General features: G+C 45.6%; 1 protein-coding gene across 5 annotated transcripts in view; it reads left to right on the forward strand.

Annotated features, from left to right (window-relative positions):
• The window catches only part of DAAM2 (dishevelled associated activator of morphogenesis 2), a 319,828-nt gene extending 307,594 nt beyond the window's left edge, over positions 1–12,234 (forward strand). For all 5 annotated transcript variants that reach the window (XM_088445364.1, XM_088445368.1, XM_088445366.1 and 2 more), the window contains one exon: positions 5,616–12,234. In XM_088445364.1, the coding sequence (XP_088301490.1) occupies positions 5,616–5,831 (216 nt within the window). In that variant the 3' untranslated portion in view covers positions 5,832–12,234. The remainder of the gene's footprint in view (positions 1–5,615) is intronic.
• The last annotated feature ends 321 nt before the right edge of the window (positions 12,235–12,555 follow it).

A 12,555-nucleotide genomic window follows, 5' to 3' on the forward strand; every position in this document is an offset into this window, starting at 1 on the left:
CTTTCCCTCCTGGGGAAGCTCTCCTCACAGTAACATAGCATGTGATGCCGGTTACAGCCTATAAACATCCTCCTCCGTCCAGTAACTCTTTCCCTCCTGGGGAAGCTCTCCTCACAGTAACATAGCATGTGATGCCGGGTTACAGCCTATAAACCTCCTCAGTCCAGTAACTCTTTCCCTCCTGGGGATGCTCTCCTCTCAGTAACATAGCATGTGATGCCGGGTTACAGCCTATAAACCTCCTCCTCCGTCCAGTAACTCTTTCCCTCCTGGGGAAGCTCTCCTCACAGTAACATAGCATGTGATGCCGGTTACAGCCTATAAACCTCCTCCTCCGTCCAGTAACTCTTTCCCTCCTGGGGAAGCTCTCCTCACAGTAACATAGCATGTGATGCCGGGTTACAGCCTATAAACCTCCTCCTCCGTCCAGTAACTCTTTCCCTCCTGGGGAAGCTCTCCTCACAGTAACATAGCATGTGATGCCGGTTACAGCCTATAAACATCCTCCTCCGTCCAGTAACTCTTTCCCTCCTGGGGAAGCTCTCCTCACAGTAACATAGCATGTGATGCCGGGTTACAGCCTATAAACCTCCTCCTCAGTCCAGTAACTCTTTCCCTCCTGGGGATGCTCTCCTCTCAGTAACATAGCATGTGATGCCGGGTTACAGCCTATAAACCTCCTCCTCAGTCCAGTAACTCTTTCCCTCCTGGGGAAGCTCTCCTCACAGTAACATAGCATGTGATGCCGGTTACAGCCTATAAACCTCCTCCTCCATCCAGTAACTCTTTCCCTCCTGGGGAAGCTCTCCTCACAGTAACATAGCATGTGATGCCGGGTTACAGCCTATAAACCTCCTCCGTCCAGTAACTCTTTCCCTCCTGGGGAAGCTCTCCTCACAGTAACATAGCATGCGATGCCGGGTTACAGCCTATAAACCTCCTCCTCAGTCCAGTAACTCTTTCCCTCCTGGGGAAGCTCTCCTCACAGTAACATAGCATGTGATGCCGGTTACAGCCTATAAACCTCCTCCTCCGTCCAGTAACTCTTTCCCTCCTGGGGAAGCTCTCCTCACTGTAACATAGCATGTGATGCCGGGTTACAGCCTATAAACCTCCTCCTCCGTCCAGTAACTCTCTCCCTCCTGGGGAAGCTCTCCTCATAGTAACATAGCATGTGATGCCGGTTACAGCCTATAAACCTCCTCCTCAGTCCAGTAACTCTCTCCCTCCTTGGGAAGCTCTCCTCACAGTAACATAGCATGTGATGCCGGGTTACAGCCTATAAACCTCCTCCTCAGTCCAGTAACTCTTTCCCTCCTGGGGAAGCTCTCCTCACAGTAACATAGCATGTGATGCCGGTTACAGCCTATAAACCTCCTTCTCAGTCCAGTAACTCTTTCCCTCCTGGGGACGCTCTCCTCACAGTAACATAGCATGTGATGCCGGGTTACAGCCTATAAACCTCCTCCTCCGTCCAGTAACTCTTTCCCTCCTGGGGAAGCTCTCCTCACAGTAACATAGCATGTGATGCCGGGTTACAGCCTATAAACCTCCTCCTCCGTCCAGTAACTCTTTCCCTCCTGGGGAAGCTCTCCTCACAGTAACATAGCATGTGATGCCGGGTTACAGCCTATAAACCTCCTCCTCCGTCCAGTAACTCTTTCCCTCCTGGGGAAGCTCTCCTCACAGTAACATAGCATGTGATGCCGGGTTACAGCCTATAAACCTCCTCCTCAGTCCAGTAACTCTTTCCCTCCTGGGGATGCTCTCCTCTCAGTAACATAGCATGTGATGCCGGGTTACAGCCTATAAACCTCCTCCTCAGTCCAGTAACTCTTTCCCTCCTGGGGAAGCTCTCCTCACAGTAACATAGCATGTGATGCCGGTTACAGCCTATAAACCTCCTCCTCCGTCCAGTAACTCTTTCCCTCCTGGGGAAGCTCTCCTCATAGTAACATAGCATGTGATGCCGGGTTACAGCCTATAAACCTCCTCCTCAGTCCAGTAACTCTTTCCCTCCTGGGGAAGCTCTCCTCACAGTAACATAGCATGTGATGCCGGTTACAGCCTATAAACCTCCTCCTCCGTCCAGTAACTCTTTCCCTCCTGGGGAAGCTCTCCTCACAGTAACATAGCATGTGATGCCGGGTTACAGCCTATAAACCTCCTCCTCCGTCCAGTAACTCTCTCCCTCCTGGGGAAGCTCTCCTCATAGTAACATAGCATGTGATGCCGGTTACAGCCTATAAACCTCCTCCTCAGTCCAGTAACTCTCTCCCTCCTGGGGAAGCTCTCCTCACAGTAACATAGCATGTGATGCCGGGTTACAGCCTATAAACCTCCTCCTCAGTCCAGTAACTCTTTCCCTCCTGGGGAAGCTCTCCTCATAGTAACATAGCATGTGATTCCGGTTACAGCCTATAAACCTCCTTCTCAGGCAAGTAACTCTTTCCCTCCTGGGGACGCTCTCCTCACAGTAACATAGCACATGATGCCGGGTTACAGCCTATAAACCTCCTCCTCAGTCTAGTAACTCTTTCCCTCCTGGGGACGCTCTCCTCACAGTAACATAGCATGTGATGCCGGGTTACAGGGAGGAAGCCATGGCTGGAGAGCAAGTGTGTCATCTAGGCTCAGGCATTGGCACGGCTCCAGTTACATGTCTACTGTATGTTGGGGTGAGAGGACTCATTTCAGTCACACACATAACCGGAAGCTAGAGATCCTGTATGTGATACGTGTCCCCCATAGTGGTGCAATCTGCAGAATTATGTGTCATATTTTTGAGACATTGTTATAAACTAACAATGATTTGCAAGCACTAAGCAATTAGTCTGAATGGATCTAATGCACGTCTAATCCGGCGTTGTGGCGCGGGTGCCCTACTGATAATGGAATTAGTACATTTCATTCTTCTTTGTGGTGAGAAACTCCTGGTGGGTATAGAGGATTTATCCACTAATTAATCTGTGTAGATTGCAGATCACCATTATCAGCTGTATATAGTTTAGATACTCATTCCCCAATATGTCAGTCACAATATACAGAGGGAACCCGCAAAATGGCAGTCATATATTACACAGATAGTTCCAGTCATATATTGCAAGTATACCCCGCAGTGCCAACCACACATTGTACAGATACCCCCAGTGCCAGCCACACAGTGTACAGATACCCCCAGTGCCAGCCACACATTGTACAGATACCCTCAGTGCCAGCCACACATTGTACAGATACCCTCAGTACCAGCCATACATTGCACAGATACCCTCAGTTCCAGTCATACATTGCACAGCTGCAACCAGTGCCAGCCATACATTGTACAGATACCCCCCAGTTCCAGTTATACATTGCACAGAGGGCCTGATTCAGACCCGCTCGCGAGCGCATAGCGGGTCAATGGTGGCCCAGTGCGCAGGAGGTGGCCCAGTGTGCGGAGCCAGCTCCGTCGTGCGCATGCGCGAGACCCGGATAGCGACGGGCAATCCATCGCTCCTGGTCTCGTACCAAAGGGGGCGTGCTGTCGATGTTGAGTGACAGCACGTCCCCTTTGGTGGGCAGGCCGGGGGCGTGGCTGCCCAGACGGAGGCATTCCCACGGGAACGCCTTCCGTCTGGGGCCGGCCCCACTGACATCACAAGTGATTTCAGTGGGAGTGCTTTCGGCTCTGTTTGAGCCGAAAGCACTCTAGGGCTTGCGGCAACGAGACCCTACCACAAGGGTCTCATCGCAAGCCCGATGGTCTTGACCATCGCGACCATCTTCCTGGTCGCTCGCTATAGCTGTGGGTGGTCACCCACAGCTATGCGAGCTGCCAGGAGGCCGCTCTAAAAAAACAGAAGTCCGGCCCTGGTTCAGAGCGAGCGTTCTGTCAGATCGTCCGGCTCTGAATCAGGGCCAGATACCCCCAGTGACAGTCATATATTGCATAGAGATACACCCCAATGCCAGCCATACATTGTACCAATACTACCCCCAAATTCCAATCACACATTGCACAGAGATACCTTTGGTACCAGTCTTATATTGCACAGAGATACCTCCATAGTGCTAGCCATACATTTCACAGGTTCCCCGGTGCCAGCCATACATTGCACAGATACCCCAGTGTGAGCCATACATTGCCCAGGTTCCCCCGGTGCCAGCCATACATTGCTCAGGTTCCCCCGGTGCCAGCCATACATTTCACAGGTACCCCAGTGCCAGCCATACATTGCCCAGGTTCCCCCGGTGCCAGCCATACATTGCCCAGGTTCCCCCGGTGCCAGCCATACATTGCACAGGTACCCTGGTGACAGCCATACATTGCACAGGTACCCCAGTGCCAGCCATACATTGCACAGATACCCTAGTGTTAGCCATACATTGCCCAGGTTCCCCCGGTGCCAGCCATACATTGCACAGGTACCCCGGTGACAGCCATACATTGCACAGGTTCCCCGGTGACAGCCATACATTGCACAGGTACCCCAGTGTTAGCCATACATTGCCCAGGTTCCCCCGGTGACAGCCATACATTGCACAGGTACCCCGGTGCCAGCCATACATTGAACAGGTACCCCAGTGGCAGTCATACATTTTACAGATTACCCCTCTTAGTGCCAGCCACATATTGCACAGATTACACCACCCCATGCCAACCATATATATTACCTCTAGTCCCAGTCGTATATTGTATCGGTATGCACCCCCAGTGCCAGCCATACTTTGCACAAATACCACCACTTGTGCCAGACATAAATAGTACTAGGATACACCCTCAGTGCCAGTCATACATTGCCCAGTGATACCCTCCAATGCCAGTCATATATTTCACAGAGATACCCCTCAGTGCCAGTCATACACTGCACAGATGTAACCACTTAGTGCCAGTCATACATTTAACAGATACCCCTCAATGCCAGCCATGTGGTCAGATTATTCCCATAATCATTATTCTTCTTAAGAACCTGTTTTCCCTAAATCCTTTCAAAAGTCACAAGTGATGAACGGGTACAGCTTGTGTAATGTATGCAGGTAGGGGTGGAGTGATACAGATGTGTACTCATGCAGTCTTGCTATACAGCCTCCCTTGGCGTGTCAGTTCCCGTGCGACTCTGCTAGTGCTGGGTGTCTCTTTCGCCCAAAAATGGGACTTAGATGTGACTAGAAAGCACCAAGAGATGCACTGATTAATTTGACATGTGACACTTGTATATCTGTGTGCGACCGAGGCTCAATCTGTATATGAAGTGCCGCAGCGGTCTCTGCTTCTTTCCACGCCTTGCTCCGTTGTGTGCGACTGAGTCTGTATATGAAGCACATCACATTGCAACTAAGACGCATTTTCGGTAAAAAAGAAAAAAACGCCCGGCGCTCTCAGAGGCGGCTCAATCGTGCCAGGCTACTCACGCCATATGGCTTATTGAGGTTAGATGTATGAGGACCTTGGTTTTTAAATTATACTGTTTGGGAATGTCATGTTTTGCAGCAAGTGTCCTCCCATTCATGTGTTATCTTCAGACATCACAGGTGACAGATTTACGGAGGGAGATGTTTTCTAGTTAACGTGATTTGATTGAAGGGGTTGCGGTAATATATTATATGACAATACATTCATTCTATTTTTCTTTCAGCTTAAAGAACAAAGAGAGAAAGAAAGAAGACTGAAGAAGGCGAAGGCTGGAAGTATATCTGAAGAAGGAGGGGAGTTTGATGACCTGGTGTCCGCATTACGATCTGGAGAAGTTTTTGATAAGGACTTATCCAAACTGAAGCGGAACCGCAAGCGCTCTGGAAACCAAATTTTGGACACTAGCAGAGAGAGAGCAGTCACAAAGTTAAATTATTAGGAATCAAATGGTGGAGGCCGTCAAACAATGAACAACTTCTGTAAGAGGACTCGAGGTCACTGGAAGGAGTGCGTTCCTTTTACCTCTGTGTGGCTGAGGTTGTTCCCACCGTCGCTTGGAAATCAAGCTTGTCGAAGTGCCTCAATGGAGCAACTATACGCCCAAACAATGGAGGAAGTCTGTTTCTGCAGGCATCTGAGAAGATCCGCAGCAGATAACATGGTCGGACGAGTGTCACGTGCTGTGGTCACGCTTTACAAGTGCCAGATATTTCATTTGCACTGTCTAACATTTCAGAAGTAACGGTATTTTGTACAGTATCTGCCAGGGGCCATGGGCTTTCTGGGCAAAGTGAACCTGCGGTCCCCAATGTAAGAGATGGCAGGCCCGTTTTGTGGTCAATAATGGATGTAAATAACTAAATAAGTTCTCCGTATCACGGACCCAGTTAAGAATTCAGGTTTACAAAACCAAAAAAAAAAGTTGGACATTAGTTTCTTTTTATATAAAATTCACGCAGTCTTACGAAGAGCCCCAGATGCAAATAATATACTGTAATTGGCTATTTTTCTTTCAGATCTATAGAAGTTCGACCCTTCTACAGGACTTTGCACAAACTTACACTCGCTCTGTAATTCCAGGACCGTTCCCAATTTCTGAAACTGAACATAATATCACTGTACGATCTGCAACTTTTTCATGCACTTTTACCTTCTCATGTGTTGCCATGGTTAACGTTGGCTTAAATGATCCTGTCACAAGGGGGGGCCGATGTGTTGACATTCGAGCTGGCTCAACAAAAGCACAAACATTTCGTAAGCAGTGGAAAAGCGATGCGTCATCAGGTTCTGCACTCCTGACTCTGTGTCGCAGCCGAGGTATTTTGAGCGGACATGCGGGAGTGCCAAAAGCAACTTTATCTCCAGCAGTAGCACATTGGAAGGAATATTATGTCTGAAGTTCATCCAGCATCATAACTGATCTTTAGGGAAAATCGAGAGCAGCTTCTGATCCGAGGAACAGGAATGTTCTGGTGCAGCACTTAGCAGAGAGCTTCTCACCACTTTGTAGTTGGCATTTGGAGAGCTGGGTCAGCACTGGAGGCCAAAGGTTCACAGAAGAAGTAGAGAAACCAATGAATGTTTATCATCCAGATGTTTATGATAAATGATAACATCCTGGTTTTGTGGGGTAAAGTGGTAAATGGCAACGCTGGGCGGCAAGAGGGCACCACAATACCTGCAAGTGCCACATGTGGGTTTGTGGGACTGCTGGCCATAAACTGGCTCCACTGAAGTGTCAATCTTTTGGTCTACTGTTGTCCTCATTGTATCAAAACTGTTTACCTCCAGCTAGAGAACCAGACCCCATCCACATACCGCCTGATAATATGACCCATCTAGATTAAATGACATTAAGTGACTTTGCGGTAAGAACTTTCTCCAACACCTAACTCACTTTTACGGGATGTCAGCAGTTCTACGCAGTGAACTGGAGCACTTACCGCCTGTGTCTTGTTGTCGATATGGAACGTGGTACATTACGTGGCAATAATAGATATATAAGTGAAAATTGTTCATTTGTTGATGTAATATTTTTTTTCTACTGTGTTCCCCTATCAGAGGAGAATTTAACACTATGAGAAAATTGGGAGAAATAGATGATAAATAGGAAGAACAGTATATAATAACATTATGTAATCTAATTTCTACTTTAAAAGATATGCAGTGCATTAAGCCACACTAAAGTCAATTATTTTTGTACATTTGGTTTCGCTATTCATTGATGTTGTCAATATTTGCTATGAAAATTGGGATCGCAGAAGATATCAAATTGATTTAAAAAAAAATCAGGTAAGCTTATACTAGGCGTAAACGTACTATGTGCTATATATTGGTAGCAGCAATTCTTGAGGGCAGAGTCGATGTTTATTGGTGGTTCACTATGAAGGCATGAGGCACTGCGATGGGTGTGACCATAGCCCAGAAATCAGATATCTTGACATTCCTCGGTGAAGCACATGCCTGACTATTGGGAGAGGTCCAGGTTGACAAGCATGCGTGTACAGACATGTGTATGTAACAAATGTAATAAATATGTTTTGTACACAGTATTAGGCCAGACTGTGGCCCCCAGAATGAGAGACACAAGGTTAATTTTGTGCTAAGAATGGATATAAGTAACAAGTGCCTTCAACAAGTGCATCAAAGGAACAAGTTGGGGTTTGACATTTTGTGCTTCGTGCCTCAGTAAATTTGCTAGTTTCTTGTGAACTAGGCACAAATTCTCATGAATATTGGTTTAGCCAACACTATGGAAGCCTCCACGGTATGTGAGAAGCATACACACTTTATTGTCTACGGTTTCCAGGGCAAAAAGGAGGTCCCCATACACTTACAGAAGGTATCCTTGTGCTTCAACGGGTCATCCTTAGTTTAGTGACAGAAATACAGAAATGTCCCCAAAAAGAGACACAGCCCCAATGAGGAATGCAGCATGAGATTATGTATCTGCTCTGAAAGTGACCTCATTGTTGCCTCTTCAGCTATCGGGAACATGCCCGAACCAATCCCTTCAGAGTCCTATTATTCCACTTGAAATAAATATGTCCTCTGTGAGAATAATTCTACCCCCTGTGAGACTGACACAACAGCTTTTACAGCAGATGGAGGATACTTTGTTGCACGTGATGCAGCTTCTCACATCCCGTCACAATGTCTCCCACAATGGAATGTGTGTGTTGTATCTGTAATGATGCAACACATGCTGCTCCATATGTAGTCTGATAGTGACAAGTAACACAGTGTCTTCCAGTAACAATATAACAGCCGGTACAGTGAGCCTCAGGCAGAGGAAACAAAGTATCACGTACTGACACAGAGCCAGGATGGAGCTGCAGATGAGCCAGGAGAACAGACCACTGGCCAGAATTTGGGGGCCGGTGGCTTCCCACTATGCTCCAGGGGTTGCTGAGGATCATAATGTTACTCATCCGCAGCACAACGATGAAGACAAATAGTTTTGTTGGGGACCCTCGGACGGTCGTCTTTCATGTACGTAGAGGGAGACTGAGTACGTGAGATGGATTTTCCATGTGTGTACGTGAGATGGGAACATGCATTTCCATAATGTGTGACGTTTCATTGTAAGATCAGGAGGTAGATGCTTTGTGTCAGTGATGATGACAATGATACGTGTCAGTGATGATGACAATGATACTGCAGGTTTAATTTTACATTTGTCATTAGGGCTCAGCTGATGCTGTTGTGTGAGTAAATATACCTTGCACTAGTTTTCCTTATCAATGTATTTATACCTGGGAGATCCAGGCATGAACAGGAGGCATGACCATACAATGCTGCATTTTACATCATCATGTCCACTCTTAGAGCCGGGCAGCTCCTTTCCCTGCTCTCCTGGGAGTCTGAGAGGTTGTTGAGTAGGGATCACCAATAACTACGTTACAAACTACACCCCCCCCCCCCCCCGACGTAATTCCATCCTTCCACTAAGCTACATGACTGCACACAACATTTTTGTCTGCAGGTTGCAAAGTATTTCATGATACTCTGCTCATAATTAGGGAGACTGCAGAACTTACAGATGTGTCCTGCCACATCTTTGCGCCATACGCCATGTACCAATTGCTGTCATTCATTGGGAATTTTTTAAGGAAGATTGCTAGTTCCTCTGCCCAGCAACTACCTCTAACAACGTAACAAATGGGACTTGTCGTTCGCAGGGTGTGGGTGAGATCGTTAAATGTGTACCCAGCTTAACTGCCATGTGTTTGAAAAGTGACAGCTAGGAGCTGATTGGCTGGAGCACCATTTAAGATTAGTAACAAGTGATAACAAGAATCACTCGTTGATAAATATGCCCCATAGCATCTAGGTAAAGTGCTGCATGCGGAAAGTTCAGCAACATCACTAATGACATTACTAACTTCTAGCAAGGGGATAACATCTGTTCTAATATACTTGTAAAATATCTTGACTTGGTCCCAGTGATTTTTTTATTATTGATCATCTCCTGTACAGTATGTCCTTGTCTGCTCAATTTTGACGTGGTCTGGGATAGAAAGGCCTATAGCCAATGAAATCATTACAGAGTATATCAGGAGATGATTGATGTGTTAGTGAAAGAAGAACTGCATGTGATGGGAGAAGAGATGAGGTGAGGAGGGGAATGGAGGCAGCAGGAAGCCACAGATGGACAGTTATATAGTGGAAGGAGAAGGGTCCCCAGCAGCACAGAGTATATTAGGAGATGAGTGATGTGTTAGTGAGGACAGGGCTGCGTGTGACAGGGGCAGCAGCGTGAAGTGGGGAGGGAGTTGGAGGCAGTGGTAAGTCACAGACTGAGAGTTATATGGCAGAAGAAGCAGGGTCCCCAGCAGCACATAGTATACTGTATAGAAGATTAGTGATGTGTGGCTGCTGTCACACTGTAGTGTGAAATCTACACTTGCAGACAATGTACTGTATGATGAATGCTATGAGAATTGGTAAAATAAAAAACAATAATATTCCTATCTAAAATTTATCCAATTTTCTATATGAAATCAAGAAAAAATTCTGTTTTTTTTGTTTTGTTCGTTTTTTTTAATGCCATTCACAAGATATACATTTGTATTTTCAATTGGAAATTATATATTAATGCAAAACTACTTTATGCCCATTAACTAATAATAGTATTTTATGTTACAAACATGCAATAATGATCTACTGTATATAATCTGTATGCCCTCTAGGTTTATTCACTCGGATGTGTAATGTAATGAAATTGCAAAAATCAAGATCCGGTAGTGACTGCAGAGTTATATAAAAGTGGTATAATGGGAGTACCTATGTTGATGGATGTCTGACTTTGCAGGTCGAAGCCATGTTGAGGTCTTGTTACTCCTCATCTATAATGGAAGCTCTGGAACGCGTTAATGGAATGGAACGCTATAATGGAGTATTTATTACACTCATAAACAGATTTTTTTTTTTTAGTACGCAGATTTCAGTTTAAAGTTATGGCCTAACAACACTTAGATCTCTGTGTTTTAGGTAAAGAATATAGGCAATGTATCATGCAGAATGTTACTGTTTCTCTATCCTCCAATGATTTCACTAGAACTCATTTAATAATATTACATTAAGGGGTAAAGTCTGCACTAAAGTGCAGTATCCAATCAGGCATGTGCTTGTATTACCTAACTTATCTTAGACAAATAAAAGCTAATGGCTGATTGGTTCCTGTGGTTCAGTGCAAACATGACACTGTTAGCAGTGATAATAAATGATCCTTACTGTGCTGTGTCAGGTGGTAGAGTTTCCTATCAGCGGTCTGTACATGACTGTTCTCACATTCCGCTTGTTATCAGTCATAAAATATATTGGGCTTGATTCAGAGGTGGATGCTAATGCCGCCACGACTGTCATTTATTACGCAACATGACCGCGTCTTCATGCTGATGCCGTGGCGGATAAGATTCGTACAAAAACACCCGGCTACGACGCTAGTCCGCCACTTTGCGGAAAAATACGCACTATTGAACAGGCGCAGAATGTCCGTCTGAACGTGGCTGCTGTAATGAGCGCATCTGTGTAAAAAGTCGCAGTGGCTGACCGCAACACGCCTGTATCTGGTCGACTAGCCCATTGCCGCCTAGAAATATCATCTGAAATTCAACCTCTCTGCGTCCAAATTCCCTCTGCGTCCTCTGGCTCTCAGCATCGGGACGCAGGCGGACTGAAAACATCGCCCCCTTGCGTCCAACATTGACACTGCGTCCACCTATGAATGAGGCCAATTGTTTTTCATGTTACAGCTGCTGAACCACTAGTGACAGAATGCCGCTTTTGGGTAAAAAGTCAGCGAGTGTTACATACAGTATACTGACAGCGCCACGACCCTGCCGAGTCAGGACTGAAAGCTAAATGACCAGGACATAACTTATAATGAAATTGCACTTTTCATGGCTTTATTTAAAACTTACAAAAATAAAATGTTAAAATAAATAAATGACAGCTTGTGGAAATACGTGTCAGTGTTAAAAAAAAAAGGGAAACTAAATTTTGTTAATAACTTGTATATTTTTGTACCATGCATTTCGTAATATATGTTAATAATGTAGAGGGAGCTATTGTACTAAAAGTAACAAAGGGTGCGGCGAAGGTTCGGTGCCATAATTACAATTGCGCATAACACAAGAAGCCATGTTGCCTCCAGTCGAAGCTGGACTGGGGGATCCTTTATGGGAGCAATGCTTTGCTGTGTTCCCATTTGTTGTTCAGTTTAAATATATACAGTAAATGACTTAAATTAAATGTGTAGTGTACTTTTTATTTGCACCTTTTTATTAGAATATACTGTCTTACTAGAGAAATTAAACGTCTATATATATGTATATAAATTTCCGTGTCCTTGTGTATGTTCTGTGTATATCAACATTATCATAAACCCCAATACCCAAATGTAATAGGCTGCAATTTACGAGCACTGGTGCGATTTCAGCAAGGTAGCCGCTAGATTTAAAGCTGCAATTAGTTTTAAGTCTAAGGGGAAAATGAACTAAGCCTTGGGGAGAGATAAATGGAAGATAAAGTACCAACCGAGCAGCTCTTAACTGCCATTTTCCAAACACAGCCTGTAACATGACAGTTAGGAGCTGATTGGTTGGTACTTTATCTCTATCCATTTTATCTCTCTCCAAGGTTTGATAAATATCCCCTTA

This window comes from Taudactylus pleione, unplaced genomic scaffold (assembly GCF_031769625.1).
Source record: "Taudactylus pleione unplaced genomic scaffold, aTauple2 ptg000378l, whole genome shotgun sequence".
NCBI lineage: Eukaryota > Metazoa > Chordata > Amphibia > Anura > Myobatrachidae > Taudactylus > Taudactylus pleione.